General features: G+C 37.0%; 1 protein-coding gene and 1 long non-coding RNA gene across 2 annotated transcripts in view; one reads left to right on the top strand and one right to left on the bottom strand.

The window, feature by feature from the left end:
• The window catches only part of LOC123798112 (uncharacterized), a 24,992-nt gene extending 20,771 nt beyond the window's left edge, over positions 1-4,221 (top strand). The window contains exon 3 of the long non-coding RNA XR_015724336.1: positions 4,084-4,221. This is a non-coding gene — a long non-coding RNA (uncharacterized LOC123798112). The remainder of the gene's footprint in view (positions 1-4,083) is intronic.
• Positions 4,006-17,864, bottom strand: DUSP19 (dual specificity phosphatase 19). The gene is made up of 4 exons (XM_045806269.1): positions 17,451-17,864; positions 13,952-13,998; positions 9,403-9,555; positions 4,006-4,245 (listed from the first exon to the last, which is right to left on the bottom strand). Exons 1-4 carry the CDS (start codon positions 17,674-17,676, stop codon positions 4,006-4,008), a joined length of 666 nt encoding a protein of 221 aa, XP_045662225.1. The 5' UTR covers positions 17,677-17,864.
• Positions 17,865-17,935: the final 71 nt, after the last annotated feature.

Raw genomic sequence — 17,935 nt, 5'->3', positions numbered from 1 at the left:
AAGTTCTAGTCAAGGCTTCATGTCACAACATTTAATGGTTAAAAACTAAAGAGCACCTAGCAAAAGAAAACATATTTAAATGCTTTCGTGTGAATCGAAAAGGTTCACTTAGCAAACCTTCAGCAATACTGACCATAAAGACAACATTACATAGCAGTCTCATACTGGAGAAGATTCTTTCTCCTTGGTCTGCTTCAAAGAGCTCACTGTAGGTTGATTACATACATTTATGCTGCTTCTCAACAGAAGCAAATTTTATAACTTTGCATGTGATGGCATCTTGTCAGGCTATAAGCAATCTCAAACATAATTTGCATTTATCATTTCTACTTTTTGATCATGACAGTGTAAGAAAGCCCGCCTTCTCAAATACACAGAGGTATTCAATGTGCACTTTCCAACTTACACATAGGAATATGCTTGCTCTCTATAACGTGTACTTAAGAAGAGCTCAAGACTTTCTTAATAAAATATAGATGGCAATGAAATTTTCTAAAGTCATGAAAGACTATTTGAAAGCTATTAAATAAATTATATCCTAATTGCTATAATTAATTTAAAGTACACTTTATTCTGAATAATTCAAATAATATTTTTAAGCAAATTTATAATGTACAGAGTTTAGCCTTGCCAATATGGAAACTTAATTTAAAATAAAGAAAAGAAAACTATTCAAAGCCTCTGGCCAGAGATAAAATTGTTAATGGTTTTAGGCTTTCTAACAAAGTACTTATATTTTCTTACAAAACCATAACTCTTCTTTCCTTAAAAATACATTCTCTCGTAGAATACCAAACTAGAAAAGAGATTTGAACAAATCATACCTAAAGCATGATCTTTCAGTGTAAAATATTTTCCCACAGATCCAAGGAGATCAAAATTATGACATGTAACTCAAAAACAGAAGGCTAGGGACCTGGGGTATGAAAAACATGCTATAAGAGACCAGGTCACCAAAAGAACCATAAGCTCACAATCACATGAGAGAACATCTATACGAAAGTTTTAAAAATTAAAAATAAATACAGGCAATAGAATTAAGTTAAAAATAAAAATGAAAAGTGGGTACATTTTCATAAAAGGACATAAAAACTTTGTGAATACTGTAACCACTATATAAATACAGGCCTACCCCAGAGATATTGTGGGTTCAGTTTCAGACCACTACAATAAAGCAAATATTGCAACAGTGAGTCAAATGAATTTTGTGGGTTCCCAGTACATATAAAAATTATACTTACACTATATAGTAGTCTATTAAGTATGCAAAGCATTATATCTGAAGAAACAATGTACATATCTTAATTTAAAAATACTTTATTGCTAAAAAATGCTAACCATCATCTGAGCTTTCAGCAAGCCGTAATTTTTTTGCCGGTGGAGGGTCTTGCGTTGATGTTGATGGCTGCTGACTGATCAGGGTGGTGGTTGCTGAAGGTTGGGGTGGCTGTGGCAATTTCTTAAAATAAGACAATAATGATATTTGCCTCATTGATGGACTCTTCCTTTCACGAACAATTTCTCTATAGCATGATATACTGTTTGATAGCATTTTACCCACAGTAGAACTTCTTTCAAAATTAGAGTCAATCCTCTCAAACCCTGCTGCTGCTTTATCAACTAAGTTTATGTAGTATTCTAAATCCTTTGTTGTCATTTCGACTATCTTTACATCATCTTCACCAGGAGTAGATTCCATTTCCAGAAACCACTTTCTTTGCTCATCCATAGGAAGCAACTCCTCATCCATTACGGTTTTATCATGAGATTGCAGCAATTCAGTCACATCTTCGGGCTCCACTTCCAATTCTAATTCTTTTGCTATTTTTACAACATCTGCAGTTACCTCGTCCACTGAAGTCTTGAACCCCTCAAAGTCATCCACGAGGGCTGGAATCAACTTGTTCCAAACTCCTGTTAATGTAGACATTTTGACTTCTTCCCATGAATCACGAATGTTCTTAATGGCATCTAGGATGGTGAATCCTTTCCAGAAGGTCTTCAATTTACTTTGCCCAGATCCATCAGAGGAATCACTATCTATGGCAGCTATAGCTTTACGAAATGTATTTCTTAAATAATAAGACTTGAAAGTTGAAATGACTCCTTGGTCCATGGGCTGCAGAACAGATGTTGAGTTAGCAGGCATGAAAACAACATTAATCTCATTGTACATCTCCATCAGAGCTCTTGGGTGACCAGGTGCATTGTCAATGAGCAGTAATATTTTGAAAGGAATCTTTTTTTCTGAGCAATAGGTCTCAACTGTGGGCTTAAAATATTCAGTAAACCATGTTGTAAACAGATGTGCTGTCATGCAGCCTCTGTTGTTCCACTTATAGAGTACGGGCAGAGTAGATTTAGCATAATTCTTAAGCGCTCTAGGATTTTCAGAATGGTAAATGAGCATTGGCTTCAACTTAACGTCACCGGATGCATTAGCCCCTAACAAGAGAGTCAGCCTGTCCTTTGAAGCTTTGAAGCCAGGCATTGACCTCTCTTCTCTAGCTATGAAAGTCCTAGATGGCATCTTCTTCCAATATAAGGCTGTTTCATCTACATTGAAAATCTGTTGTTTAGTGTAGCCACCTGCATTAATGATCCTGGCTAGGTCTTCTGGAGAACTCGCTGCAGCTTCTACATCAGCTCTTGCTGCTTCCCCTTGCACTTTTACGTTACAGAGACGGCTTCTTTCCTTAAACCTCATGAACCAACCTCTGCTAGCTTCAAACTTTTCTTCTGCAGCTTCCTCACCTCTCTCAGCCTTCAGAGAATTGAAGAGAGTTAGGGCCTTGCTCTGAATTAGGCTTTGGCTCAAGGGAATGTTGTGGCTGGTTTGATCTTCTATCCAGACCACTAAAACTTTCTCCATATCTGCAATAAGGCTGTTTCGCTTTCTTATCATTCGTGTGTTCACTGGAGTACCACTTTTAATTTCCTTCAAGAACTTATCCTTTGCATTTACAACTTGGCTAACTGTTTGGCGCAAGAGGCCTAGCTTCCGACCTATCTCTGCTTTTGACATGCCTTCCTCACTAAGCTTAATCATTTCTAGCTTTTGATTTAAAGTGAGAGACATGCGACTCTTCCTTTCACTTGAACACTTAGAGGCCATTGTAGGATTATTAATTGGCCTAATTTCAATATTGTTGTGTCTCAGGGAATAAGGAGGCCCAAGGAGAGGGAGAGATGGGGGAAGGGCCAACTGGTAGAACAGTCACAACACATGCAGTATTTATCAATTAAGGTCACCGTATTACAGGGGTCTGGTTCGTGGCACCCCAAAACAATTACAATAATAACATCAAAGATCACTGATCACAGACCACCATAACAAATACAATTATAATCAACAAGTTCGAAAGACTGTGAGAATTACCAAAATGTGACACAGAGACACAAAGTGAGCAATGCTATTGGAAAAAATGGCGCCAACAGACTTCCCCGATGCAGGATTGCCACCTTCGATTTGTAAAACACACAACATCTGTGCAGCACAACAAAGTGAGGTGCAATAAAACGAGGTATGCCTATATTGTGTCAACCTTCTGATTTGGGTTATCTCTTTGGGGAGGTTTAAGGTATTAGTTTTTTATCTCAAATTCTTTACAAAGAAATTTACCTCCCTCTGAAATAGTAAGTCAAGTACCACTTCAAGTTTTTTCCTTCATGGAAATAGTTGCTGGAATAGAAAAAATCCTTTCATGCTCTAATAAAGATTTTGAATGTAAATCTTTTTCATCTATAGAAATCAATTATTGGTAATACCCCATCTTTTAGCAAATTAAAGAAGCATTCAATCACACATTATAATACCAAAGAAAACATGATATAATTTAAAAATGTGTTTATACACTAGCTCAAGACAATCACTTCACCTCCATTTCCACTTGAAAAACAAGACAAAAGGAAGTTTTTACTAGTCCACTCTTCAAAAAAAGGGGACTGGTGGCTGTAGGGGCCAATTCAGAAATTACAGTTGTTCTTTATCTGTTGAAATGTAACTCATGAACTGTCACCCCTTTCTAATTCCTGTATGTTGTCAAACTTATTGCTTTCTTTGCCCTCTTGGTATGTACGAAGTTGCTCCATGAAGCCAGCATTTGGACATATGGAAGGCCTTGCATTTTTCACCAAAGAGAAAGCACTGGTAAATGAGATTTCTTCAGAATTCATCAGGAAACCTATTACAATTGCAGCAGCCCTGGAAACTCCTGCATTACAATGAACAAGAACCACTCCATCCTGCAATAAAATCAATCAAAAATCTCCATTATTCACTTAGAAAGGTTATTAAATCACCTGTACATCCTTATACTACCTGAAATTATAAAAATATTCATTTTATCAATTTGTTTGATTCAATGTATTCAATTACCAAAACACAATTCTTGGTAAGCAATGAATGGAAAAAAATCAATTAATCGAATCAACCAACTTCTCTTCCTATCCCCCAGGGATTGAAATGCTTTGATAATATATTTGGCATTTTGAAAAAGTATCTTTCATTAAACTGAAGTAATCTAATAAAGTACATATAAAAGCCTAGTAAACTTAGGAGAATACACATCCACAAATAAGAGAAAAATCACAGGTAATATATGTGGAAACAAATGAAACCATAATCATAACAGTAAACAGAAAGACTGAGACATCGTAGGTACGCACAGTGTTCCTATAAAGAAACTAGTATCACTGGCTTGGTAATCTATTTGTGAAATGACCAGCAAGGAAAAAATTTTCTACCCTTGGATATACTTTATTGTGGAAGGAAGTAACTTAAAAAATAGTTAAACTTACAAGAAAGTAAAATGATGACACAAACAGCTCATGACAATGAAGGAGAAAAAGCAATTAGATAACCTTAGCATCAGGTCAATAAATGAAAAATGTTTCGGGTAACTGCAAATGATACTTCACAAGTGAAAACGTACACAGTGCAAGACCAATGTTGATGGGGGTAATATTGCATTAATAATGAAATGATGGAGCTGACGGAACAGCACTGATGTAGGTTGGCTTATCTCAGGCTTTTACAAAGTTAATGATCTAAATGAAATGAAGTGAACTGGGAGTACACCCTATAGAACAGATATTTTAGTTACTTCATTTCCTGATACTTCTTTTGGTACAACACAAAAGATGGGAATGGGGGAAGGGGGACAAAATAAAACGTAAACTGAAAACTCTCTACCCAAAGCATATATTAACAATACCATATTTACGACTCATTGGATTATTTCACTTTTGCAAGGCAATTTTCTCCCAATTATAAATCTATTACAAAATTCCCTTCCTAATCTATTGCAATAAATTTGCGAATGCTTCTCATTTCAAGAAAACCAAATGATTCACAATAAAATTAGGAAATATTTTGAAAATCCTTATATCAAAAAGACAATTTCAATTGTTTTCTTATATATATGACTATTTCCAAATTTTAACTGTTTCTGTACAATACTATACATACGTGCAACTTTTCTCACTTTGTATAATAGCTCATTTTTATGAGAGTAAAGGCATTTAAAAATCATATTACAGTAAATGATGAAAACTAGTAAGGAACTTCTTTTATCTCAAAACAAATCAGATGTTTGAAAGAAACCTGGAATTGTAAGCTAAAAAAAAGATACTATTCAATGTCATTTTTAATATTTCCTGACTACATACTAGTCATCTCTGTTTTGAGTCCTAATATGCCTTTGAAAATGAAACTGGCTTTATGTGCAGTCTTATATACTATGCATCCAGTATCAGTTCATCTTTAATAATGTTAGTATCTTCTTCTTTCTTATATCCTGTATGTAACAGCTACCTTTCTGTTGCTTTCCATAGCCTCTGAATTGACTTATCTTTTATTATTCTTTGGGTATCATATTGTCCTTGAAAGTATTCCCAGAGGGGCTTCTGGGTGGCTCAGTCGGTTAAGCATCTGCCTCTCGGTTTCCGCTCGGGTCATGATCTCATGGTCGTGAGATGGAGCCCCATCCTGGGCTCTGTGATCAGCGGGGAATCTGCCTGAGATTCTCCCTCGCTCTCCTTCTACCCCTCCCCACCTCGCTCTCTCTCTAAAATAAATAAATCTTAAAATAAAAAGGAGAGAAAGTACTCTTAGATAAGTTACTGGGTTTATATCCCCTTTCCAGCACTCAAAATAGTAATAATTTTAAAATTTATAAAGAAACTTTTTCTTTTGCACTAGCAATAGTCCTCTACCTGGAAGGCCTTTGCTCTGCTTCTTGGTCCAGCTAACACTGGCTGCTGTTCTAAGAAGCCTGTCTCTCTCTGAGCGAGATGGGGTCAGGGGGGATATCTTTGCCATCTTTGTAGGCTGCATCCTTAGTGCAATTTTAGGCACATAGTAGATATTCCATAAATGTTTGCCAATCAAATAAATTAATTTTGTTCTCCAATTCCAAGAAGAAAGTGTTCTCTGAAAAATCTGAATCACCATTTTATATGGGCAGATAGAAATCGTGTTATAGTATTTCGTTTATCAAGCATTCTTTGTTCTCACGCCATCGTGAATACGTTTGCAACGAGACTGAAAGGTCCGTGAGGGCAGCAGTATGAATGTACTCATCATATCTTCCCAGAATAAGTAATTAGTATTTGTTGACAGATTAACTGGGCCAAGTTTAGGTCTTTTTTAAATGAGTCTTTTGATAGATTAAAAAAATACATCAAAATGTTACCAGTAGTTATATCTAAATGGTGTAAGGAGAGTAAATTTTTATTTATTTGTATTTTCCAATTTTTCTACAATGACACAGTTTACTTACATCGTGTTTTTAAAATCACATCTCATAAAATGAGTGATAAAGTAAACATGGAATATCAAATACACCTTTTCATATTAACAAAATCTTCTGCACATAAAAAAAAGAAGTAAATTTTCATAAAAGAACTCTTAAGGCTATAGAGGTTACCCTACTATTTTCCTCTCATGTGTATTTCTGTCCCTTAATGCATAAACCTAATAAATAATACATGAGGTACAGGGAGAGGAAAGGCAGAGAAACCAAACAACAGGGTTTTATAAGTACAGAGGACAATGAGAAAAGACGGGAAAATAGAAGAGATTCCTTTTGGCAGCTGTATGTGAAAAGATAAAGTGTAGGGCCTAGAAAGGTAATTTTGAGACACTCAATTCACTGAGTAATCACATTTAATAAAACCTGCATATACAACAGAGAAAGTTATGAAAAAATCTCTTCTAGAAAAAATGAAGAAAATTCAAGAATTCTATTGCTAAAATTAAGTATGTATTAATCTGAACCATAAAGAGTTTTCAGGGCAAGGAAATATGGCTGAGGTTAGAATTGCATTGTAAAACACAATGCTTGAGAAATCAGAACAGATTATGGAATTCTAATACATCTTGTAGCAGAAACATTTTAGGTACCTCCTCAGATTCTCTTGGTGCCATCATCTCATGGGCCCTAAGCTTCTCCACCTCAGCCTCCAATTCTTGGCCAACTGCTCCCCTTAGGCCTGATGAGTTTTGCTTGCCTAAGAAGGCCTGGCTCTTCCCCTATGGTGGTCTCTGCATAAACAAGTACACCCTGAGTTCTAGATTCTCCTGCTGCTTCTGAATGTGGATGAAAAGTCAGACCACAGGCCACTGAGTCTGGCTTCAAGGCAGCTGCTGAAGGAGTGGAGTGCTGTAACCTGGAATTGTGGGATTAGTTTCCTCCCCATGGGTAAACTTTGACCTGCGTAAAACAGGAGCTGACAGGGAGCCAGGCAGATGAACTCTCTCTTCCTTCCCTCCCAAAGTCTGTACGGAGGTGCAGTTTCTTTGTGCTCCCTGCTGGGAGATGCCTTAAGGGAGAGCAGGTACACCTGCTGAGCACCCAACTATTTCACTGTCAGCTCATTGTGCAGTTGTGAAACACATCATCTCACGCGGCTTCCCATCCTTTCCTGAGTCACTTCCCTTCCCACTCTCACTGCCCACGGATTCCATCTCTCAAATGAAGCATCAGCTCTTAATCTTTGTCTCAGGTTCTGTTTCTTAGGTAACCCAAGCAAAGGAAACTTTTAATTAACTATTACCCTTTCTACCTTTTACTTGCAACATGTACATATTTTCCAATATGAATATGCATATGGATGATGCCTACATTTTTCTTTTACCATTTAAGGCATATCCCACATCTCCCTAGAGAAGCAACTAATACAGAAATATGATCATGTTTATTTTTAACACTATCAACTGGCACACTGGAATGTTATAATCTAGACTCTATAACATTTTTCATAAGAGAAAACACTGGGCAATATTAGGCCTTGAATTAGAAACCCTCTTCCTCTTCTTTTATCTAAATATCTGCTATTAAATAAAGCTGAACAGTAGAGTTGAATAGTTTTCCAGATTATCTAAAAGAAAGCATCTAGAACAGTGCTGGGCATGGAAGGCATTCAATAAATTTTACTAAATAAAAGGAAGGAAGGGAGAGGGAAGAAAAAAGGGAAGGAGAAAAGGTAAAAGGGAAATCATTAGCCAGAATTTAAGCTGGATTTTTAATGTTAAGTGTCATTAATTTTTAGGTGCCCCAGGAGAGTTAACTTTTCTCTGTAAGTGCTTCTACATTCCCATCTATTTATCTCACATAAATTTTCAAAGAATTATATACTAACTAAAACTGATGTCATTTCAAGGTGTAATTACTGGGAACAGCCAACCTTGACGCCCAGCGTTGACTTGGATCTATTACCAAGGTTGAAGAAGGCTATTAACCGTTGGTCTTTCAAAGTCAGAGAACCAATGGACAGCTTCTGAAGAGCATTTCACACAATCTCAGTAAAGCAATACACGTTTAGTCCTTAGAGCACGCTATAATTTTCTATTGTTAAAAGTGCATAAATTCACTATCCCTACCACATCCACGAAAATGCAAACTCATCTTCATAAATACATTAAAAGGACTACAGCAGCATCTATCCCATACTCCACCTGATTATCTTGCAAATTGGTTAGAGGGCACGTGGTTAGAAACCAACATAGGAAATCTAAGTACATACAAACATAGGGAAATCCAGTTAAGTGGAGAATTTTATCTCAGGAAGCCATAAGAAGATGAGAAATTAATGTTAAAAGTAAATATCTCATTGAGGAGCGCCTGGCTGGCTCAGTCAATAGAGCATGCGACTTTTGATCTCAGGGTCATGAGTTTGAGCCCCACATTGGGCAGAGATTACTTTTTTAAAAAAAGTATATATCTCATTGAGAAGAAAAAAATTTGGAGAATAAATAGTTGTAGTTCATAGAAGATTGTTGGAGGGGAAATTTCATAGTGGTTCTCTATGTATTCATCACAAAAAGAATAAAGATTGGATAACGGACTTATATTTTAAAATTTCTGCCTTTGAAGAACTGTGGATCAAAATAAAACTTACCTTCATTTTTGCTTGTTCAATAAATTCAAAACATTCTGGAAAATAAGACAAGATACTGGTTTCAGGCAGATCCAATATAGAAATGCTCTTATATACAAAGTCACTGAGGAAAGCATTTTCAACTCCATATGCAACATTGAGAATATGAGTCACCTTAAAGAGAAAAAAAAAGATGATTTTTAAAAATTCTCTAATGAATTAATATTAGGCTAATTAAAGAGAATGAGATGTTGAGATTTGTAACAAGAATAAACAATTTAAGCATAACTCATTTTAATAATACTTGCAGAAAGCCTTCTCTGACTGCCCATTCTTCACCAGAAGTGCTAATTCTATACATTCCCATAGCACCCTCTACTTGCCCTAAGTATAGCTCTTACCACTTTGAGATTATTTGTCTCCCTCGTGGTACTAGAAACTCCATGAAGGTAGGGACCATGTTTGGTTTATTCTCTATTGCAAGTAAGCACTGTGAGTGAGCAGTGACCTGAGCACAGAAAGCACTTAAAATATTTGTTGGAAAAAATCAATGAATATCCATATAAAAAACTTGAATAAGGGAAGTATACCAATAACACAAACTTCCCAAAGCGCCTGGGTAGCGCAGTGGTTAAGCATCTGCCTTCAGCTCAGGGTGTGATCCCAGCGTTCTGGGTTCAAGCCCCACATCAGGCTCTTCCACTAAGAGCCTGCTTCTTCCTCTCCCATTCGCCCTGCTTGTGTTCCCTCTCTCACTGGCCGTCTCTCTCTGTCAAATAAATAAATAAAATCTTTAAAAAATAACACAAACTTCCCTTTCAGTAATTATTTCCCAATTTTCCTTCATATTCATCACAAATATGATGGTTCTCAAGTGTGCCTGCATGTTAGAATCACTCAGTGAGGTTTTAAAAGATGTCAATGCCACAGGGCCTCAAACCCAGAGATTCCAATGAATTAGTCTGGTTGAAAGGATGATCATGAAAGATTTTCTTTCAAATAGTACACAAAAGCAACCTTCTACTCCAACTGTGCATTTGAGTTCTTTTCCTACAGTCTACCCAAGCGCATGGAAGGAGCCATGTGGAAAGTCAATTAAAAGAATCCAAAAACGAAATGGATCAAATAAGGCATGTTTCTTGTTATGACATGCCTCACTGTACTGATTCTCTCTCTTAACATGGGTGTTAGGTTTTGCCTGATCTCCATATTTTCATGTACTTCACACATATTTTGGACTCTCTGTCCAGCTCTGCCTCTCTTGCCCCCAACTCTCATAGATATGGCTCCGGCAGTGCCCTACTCCTCTCCCTAGTAGAGCTGATTGGATTCAGGAAAACACCTGACTTAAACAAGACTGATCAAATTATCGTTAGAAATGTAAAAAATAGGTGTACAAGACAGCTAGAAAGATCCTGCCTTGTGGAACTGCCTTGTGGAAGAAAGACAACAGAAAACACCTCAAATGTCTAATCAAGAAAGATTCTTAAATGGAGAGGAGATGGGAGAAACTAGAAAGAAAGGTAAGAACGTTTTTAGAAGATAAAGTCTGAAATGTCCTTCTGTTTTCCCCAGTGAAGTCTTATCTATGTCAAGTCACTCACTGCCAGTGTTACTTCTGACCAGGATTATATTATGATTCTGCCCTTAATTATGTAGCATCTTCCAATGTTTTACATTATTGATGTGTTTGCCTTGTCTTTACAACTATATTCTATATTCCCAAAAGACCAGGAATGAGGTCTTCTATATATAGATGTATTCATGTGTGTATTTCATGTGTGTATGCTATGCATACACACACATATATATATTCGCGCGCGCACACACACACACACACCTCTCACTATCTGTAGATCTTCACAGGATTATGGAGAAAACCAAATGAGAATCTTGGGAAAACTTGTTGAAAGGTAAAAATGCTTTTACAAATATTGTGGATTACCAATGCCCAGGGAGTTTAGCTGTTGGGAAATGCAGTTTACATGTGTACTGATTGGTCCTGATTAAAAAGAATTGTACTGAGTCACAGGTGGTGGTGGTGATGGGCATACAGTCAAAAACCCTTTCTAGTAATTAAGCATATTTCCAAAATGTAGTTACGGAGGTCGTAACAATGATTGCCCTTCGGAAGCCCTTTGTAATAGGGATAATAATAGCCCCTTATTGAGAACTTAGTATGTACTAGGCATATAAGTTATCTCACTTAATCCTCACGTTTAGGCATTATTATTTCCAATTTTAATAAACTTACATATTTTGAAACTGGTTCAAAAATCAGAACATTATAAGAAACATTAAGAAATCTTGCTCTCGCCATGTCCCTATCTACTCTCTTATCTCCCACCCTAATGATATCCACCTTTGTTGGTTTCCTGTATGGTCTTTTAGAGCATCTTTAGGCAAATAATTTATTCCCTTTCTTACACAAAGGCAACACCTTGGGTTCCCCTCTCACTTAAATATGTCCTGGAGATTTTTTCATATCAGTATTTATAGACCCTTTTCTTGGTGTTCTTTTTTATAGCTATACAGTAAGTATTCTATGATGTGAGTATACTATTGTTTATTTAAACAGTTCCCTATCGATGAACATGTGGGTTGTTTTCAATGATTTGCTCTTACGAACAATGCAGCAATAAGTAACTTCAAACATTTTATGTTATAGTCAGTTTTCTGTCTTCCGTAGTGCTTTATAGGGCACACTCCAAGCACTTGGATACCTTATTCATAAAGCAACTACTATTACTATACCTAAACATTAAAATGAAATTCCTATTGAAATTTCTGAAATGATCCTCCACAAGAGAATTTCTATTAATTACAGCACTTGACTTAAGTCCTAGGATATCCCTTTGAAACGTGCCATGCATTTAAATCAATAATCTAATTTGGCCAAATCACTAAATTTTTCAATAAACCCTCTATTCAGCTGCTCACTTTACCTTTGCTTCTTTTAGGCATCTAACAGGGTCACGTGTACAGAGACAGAAGGATCTTTTAAACAGCTGCTTGATTCACATCACCAGGATGAAAGCAAATTTGAATTGGTGTCTCCTAAGAGGGGATAGATAATGAAACACTTGCCAACGAATTTATCAGTTTTTCTATTTTTCATTTTTTCCTTGAGAAGTATTCACTTATTAGTGTAAGCAAGACTTTGACACTTATTCTACTTATGTTAAAATATTAATCTAAGATGGATCCTATTGGGAAATATAGTAATTCTCATATCCTTATGCAATTCCAGGCCATTATCTCTTATTGTCAGGCAGTTATAACAACGGTGACTGCAACTACCTCCTAACTAGTCTCCCCATGCTAGTTTGTACAACACTCCAACTGATTGTCCACACTGCCTCTGACAAGCAATCCTTCAAACTGCAAATTTGATCCTGTTACTCCCCTGGGTAAAGACTTTCAAAGGTTTTTGGATAAAGTCCAAAGCGTTTACTCTGGCTTCCATGGACTTTTGTGATCTTACTCTTGCTTACATCTCTGGCCTTGTTTCTTGGGATCCTTCTTTCTCACCCTCTAATTCCTGGGTTACTGAACTTTTTTTTTTCCTGTCTCTGAAAACACCAGCCTTTCTCTTCTGGGATTCCACACAAACCATTTCTCCTATCTGAACACTTTTCTGTCTGCTCCCTCCCCATCCCATTCCGAGTAAACTTCAATATTATTTCCTCCAGGAAGATTTCCCTTACTTTACAATTCCCAACCCAACCGAATCCAAACATGGGTGAAGGGCATCATCTCATATGCTTTCCAACAGCACCTGCATTTCCTCATCAAAGCACATAATAACACTGTACTAAAAAGCGACTTATTTGTCTTTCTCCCCTCTCTGCCCCTCAGATCATCCACTTCATGTGAATAAAAAACTCTTTCACTCCACAAACCATAGCAATTCCATACTGCTGAAATACTGCTTGACAAAATAGATGGCTGAAATTTTTTTAGTAAATACTAAAATAATAAATTGTATCAGTTGAGGGTGGGAGAAGACATTGGGGAAGAAGTGGTATGTGAGTTAGAACTTGGGCATGGGTAGGTTTTGGACAAGAAAAGAAGAGGCAAGTCTACTCCACACAAAGGAACTACATAAGCAGAGGCAAGAAAACATGCTTCAAAGTCAGGTTCCTAAGGATACATGAAAGGAGACAGAATAAAAATTGGAAAGATGGATTACAAATCCAATGTTTTAATTAGGTACAATAATTTTTGCAACTTTATTAAAATGACAGCCAAAAATGTTACCAGTTAAACTCTGAAATGAGGGCCCTTGGGTGGTGCAGCCGATTAAACATCTGACTCTTGGGTTTCAGCTCAGGTCATGATCTCAGAGTCTTGAGATCAAGCCCCACATTGGGATCCAAGCTCAGTGAGGAGTCTGCTAAAGTTTCTCTCCCTCTCCCTCTCCCTGTGCTCTCTCTCTCTGTCTCACTCTAAAAATAAATAAATAAATCTAAAAAACCCCCAACAAACTCTGAAATGGACTATTAGTTTCCTAAATAAATGTAACAAAATACTTCCTATACATGTTGCCAGACCTGAGGCATTTTTTTACCTTGTACTTTTTCAGAGTATCCAGATCATGAGCAGCATCTTGTGACCCTACAAGAAATAAATCATATCACCTTGAACATAAAAATAATCATCATAACTTTTTAATCTGATTTTTGCAGCAATTCTTTTATTTATTTATTTATTTATTTATTTATTTATTTATTTATTTATTTATTTAAAAAATACAACTTGGAAGGACCTCAATCCAACCTTCTAAAAGACAATTTAGAAATATTCATTAAAAAATGTTCATCTTGTGGGGCGCCTGGACGGCTCAGTTAAGTGTCTGCCTTCAGCTCAGGTCGTGATCCTGGGGTCCTGGAATAGAGTCCCACGGCATCAGGCTCCCTATTCAGTGGGGAGTCTGCTTCTCCCTCTCCCTCTTTCTTTGCGCCCCACCCCCAGCTCATGCTGTTTCTCTCTTGGGCTCTCTCTCATATGCTCTCTAATAAACGAATAAAATCTTTTAAAAAAATTCATCTTGTGTATGTATCTTGTCCTCTGAAACCCCACTTCCAGCAATTTGTCTTAAAAGTCCTGGGTGTTGCAAAGATTAACTATCAGGATGTTTACTGTGGTATTGTTTATAATACAAAAAACAAACAAAAAACTCCAAAACAAATAAAAACAACCAAATGCCTAACAATAGGGATTGGGTTAAATAAAATACGATACGCTTATGTAGTGAAATATATATACCCATTAAAATGAGAACGCACAGGCACCTGGCTGGCCCAGTGGGTAAAGCATGTGATTCTTGATCTCTAAGTCATGGGTTTGAGCCCCACGTTGGGGATAGAGTACTTAAACAACAACAACAACAAAACCCAATGAGAATGCAGAAGAATATTTATGGCATGGAGATACATTCCCAATATATTAGGTGATGATACCATTAGATTACAAAATACCATCATCCATTTTTATAAAAACAAACAATATGTGGGGCGCCTGGGTGGCACAGCGGTTAAGCGTCTGCCTTCGGCTCAGGGCGTGATCCTGGCGTTCCGGGATCGAGCCCCACATCAGACTCCTCCGCTATGAGCCTGCTTCTTCCTCTCCCACTCCCCCTGCTTGTGTTCCCTCTCTCGCTGGCTGTCTCTATCTCTGTCAAATAAACAAATAAAATCTTAAAAAAAAAAATATGTATATGCCTAAAAATGGACAGGAAGTATATTGAACAAAATGTTTACAGTGGGATTACAGGTGATTTTTTTTCTTTATGCTCATTTGTATTTTTTACAATAAATATTTGTTACTTAAAAAAGGGTATTAAAAAACACCTACAAAATAACATATATACATAACAAATAATACATGTATCTTTCAACTACCCAAGAGAAATGGAACATTCTACTTTTACAAAGTAAGTTGGTTTTAGGAAAAGTCCTAGTGATTTTGTTGTAAAAATATGATTTTCAAAGCCTAGGACAAAAATGCTAAGATATTTTTGTCACCCTGTTAGATAGTTCAGTGGCCTGCGTAAGATTTTTGAAATTCAGAAGCTGGTTTGAATTTATGAGGTAACTGAAAAAGATTACAGTTTCACAGCTTCATTTTCTTTATTCCCTACCAAAATTTCATATAGTGCTGGGTGGGAATTGTGTTGCTTTGAAGAGATGAAGGAAGCTCTTTGAAGCAACCTAGAAACAATCCCCCATCCCCAGAGAGAAACTTAGTCCGGTCAGAAAGAACCCCTGCATCATTCATGTGGAAGAACTTAAGATGTAATCATCCATGGGTCCCTCAGGAATAAGGCACTTGTAACTAGGCAGAAAAAGGTCCATCTACCTCTCACAGGAAAGGAGGTTGTACCTGATAAAAATATCCCATTTCCTGGTCCAAAGAGGAGACCATGTAAGGTCTAGTTTCAGAAGTCTCACCCAGAACTCTCCCAGGATTCTGGGAAGGGTTCCAATGCCAATCTGAGAACACTACCTTGATCAGCTCACTTTGGATAAGTCTAGATTAAAAAAAAAATCACAAGCAAAGTTCATGAGAGAGTGAAATGGTATTTTAAAATTCTACCACAGAATTTTAAGCCATTATTACTACAGTGGAAGCCAAATAACTGAAAAATGTGCCTGGATGTATTTTCTGGTGTGCAAGTTCTGGGTGAACCTTTCAGACTAGCTAAATGATCCCTTGATTTTGCACTTGGCCTCAGGAACTAGTTGGAGATATTTATTTGAAGTGATATTTATTTGAAGTGAAAGATAGCTCACGTAGCAATTCATGTAACCCGTAATACAATAACAACTCATATGTATGCTGTAATTTGTTTCAAAAACTTTTCACAACCTCAGGATAACCCTATAAGAGAAATAGATACCTTTACTTTGGTTTTACAGATGGCTTCTTGGAGGGCCAGAGAGAACAAATGACTTGTGCTAGTTCATTTACTAAGAGGTAGAGCAGGACTGAAAATCTGGTATCCCCCCCCCCCACCCCAACCAAGGCAGTGGTAAATGACAATGTAGAGTGGGAGCTCAGACTTGAGCTTGATGTCCAGCTCTGTTATTTACTAGGTGTGTTACCTTGTGCAAATTACTTGACCATTGTTAAATCCAGGTCCCATCTGTGAAATGGAGTTGATAATCCCTACTTCAGAGAGTTTTTTTTAAAGGAGATGCTATGTGCACTTCACAATAGGACCTGGCTATCTCTGACTCCCAGTTCAGTGTTCTTTCTACTCAAGTAGGGCTTGGCTGCATAAATATTGGCAAATTACTAATCCTTCCAAGTCTTAATTTCTCTATTCACAAATGAAAAATAATTCAAATCTACTTGAACATACTAATTTTTTTAAAGAATGCCATACCATATTCTCGCCACACTAACAAGTTTGTACTTTTCATAACTGTGTTTCATTTACTATCTGCGGACCATGCTTTAGATAGGCAAACAATATTCTCCCTAATACAAGAAATCATAAAACTATCAAATTCATAGCTATAAAATGAAAACATAATTTCTCCTTAACACTCCCAAAACAGGCACTTAGACAGATGTGGCTATAGGAGGCATACATTCCATATGCTTTGTAACAGCAGAGAAGGCAAACAAGCACTTGGCTATTTCAAGTACTAAGTTTTCTATAACCTTAACCCTTGCCACTTACAGTTTTACTTTTATTATAAAAGCATTCTTTCTGATGATTTTTATGGCTACATCCATTTATAATCCAAGAAAATATAAAATCAACATCCTATCCTCCAGAGAAGTAAAAAAACAAAACAAAAACCAGGATAAGAGTTGTTCTAAAATCCAAATACCAGGTGCCATGTGCTACGAGAATCTATGCTTCTTAGGATATATTGTGGGACAGAAACATTGCTGGCCAGCTAATGGAAGTTCCAAATCTAAAAAAGGAAACATTTCAACTTTTCAGCAGGATAGCTGATAGAACAGAATATTACACATCCCGGGGGGGGGGGGGTAACGGAACAGTAATATGTCTAAAAGGAATCAATAAGTTAGTGCCAAATCGATATACTCACCCAGGAGCAACCATGGCTTAATAACACCAATATGCAGGTCCAAGCTAAGGTCCTGCACATAACCACAACTACCCCCACTGCTCGGCTCTACTTCTTCCACAACATGAATTCTGGCATCTTTCCATGTTTCTATAATTTTCTTCCCAGTTAGCGTTGTCACCCTGGTGCATTGCTTCCTGAGATTATTCCGGGAGAACGCTTTAATTTCCTGGTTAAGGGAGTGCATTACATGAGCAATGGCTAAAAACAAAATACAAACAAATCTAGCCAAGACTGGAAAAGACCGGAACTGCTTGTCACTTAGCCCTCAGATTAAAAACAAAAAACAAAAAACAGAGCCTCAGGTGTGCGATCTCCCCTGCAGGTGATCGCAGCCACACACCGGAGACAAAGACTTCCAGGTCCGTTTTCCACAGCACCACCAAATAAGGTGAAATTTGATTGGCCATTGAGGAACGAGCCCCGATTGGATGCTGTTTTCACTT

This window comes from Ursus americanus, chromosome 1 (assembly GCF_024610735.1).
Source record: "Ursus americanus isolate L20-20 chromosome 1, mUrsAme1.1.p, whole genome shotgun sequence".
In the NCBI taxonomy this organism is placed as follows: Eukaryota; Metazoa; Chordata; class Mammalia; order Carnivora; family Ursidae; genus Ursus; species Ursus americanus.
Note: the sequence above shows the minus strand (reverse complement) of the source record. Positions and strands in the feature narration are given on the sequence as shown.

What these genes read in the sequence shown, in the direction of transcription:
- DUSP19 (XM_045806269.1), bottom strand. Translation starts at nt 17,676, where the DNA reads ATGCACTCCCTTAACCAGGAAATTAAAGCGTTCTCCCGGAATAATCTC. An exon ending in ATACTCTGAAAAAGTACAAG is followed by an intron (nt 9,556 to 13,951) that starts GTAAAAAAATGC and finishes TTTCTCTTTAAG; the next exon opens with GTGACTCATATTCTCAATGT. An exon ending in TTGAACAAGCAAAAATGAAG is followed by an intron (nt 4,246 to 9,402) that starts GTAAGTTTTATT and finishes ATTTTATTGCAG; the next exon opens with GATGGAGTGGTTCTTGTTCA.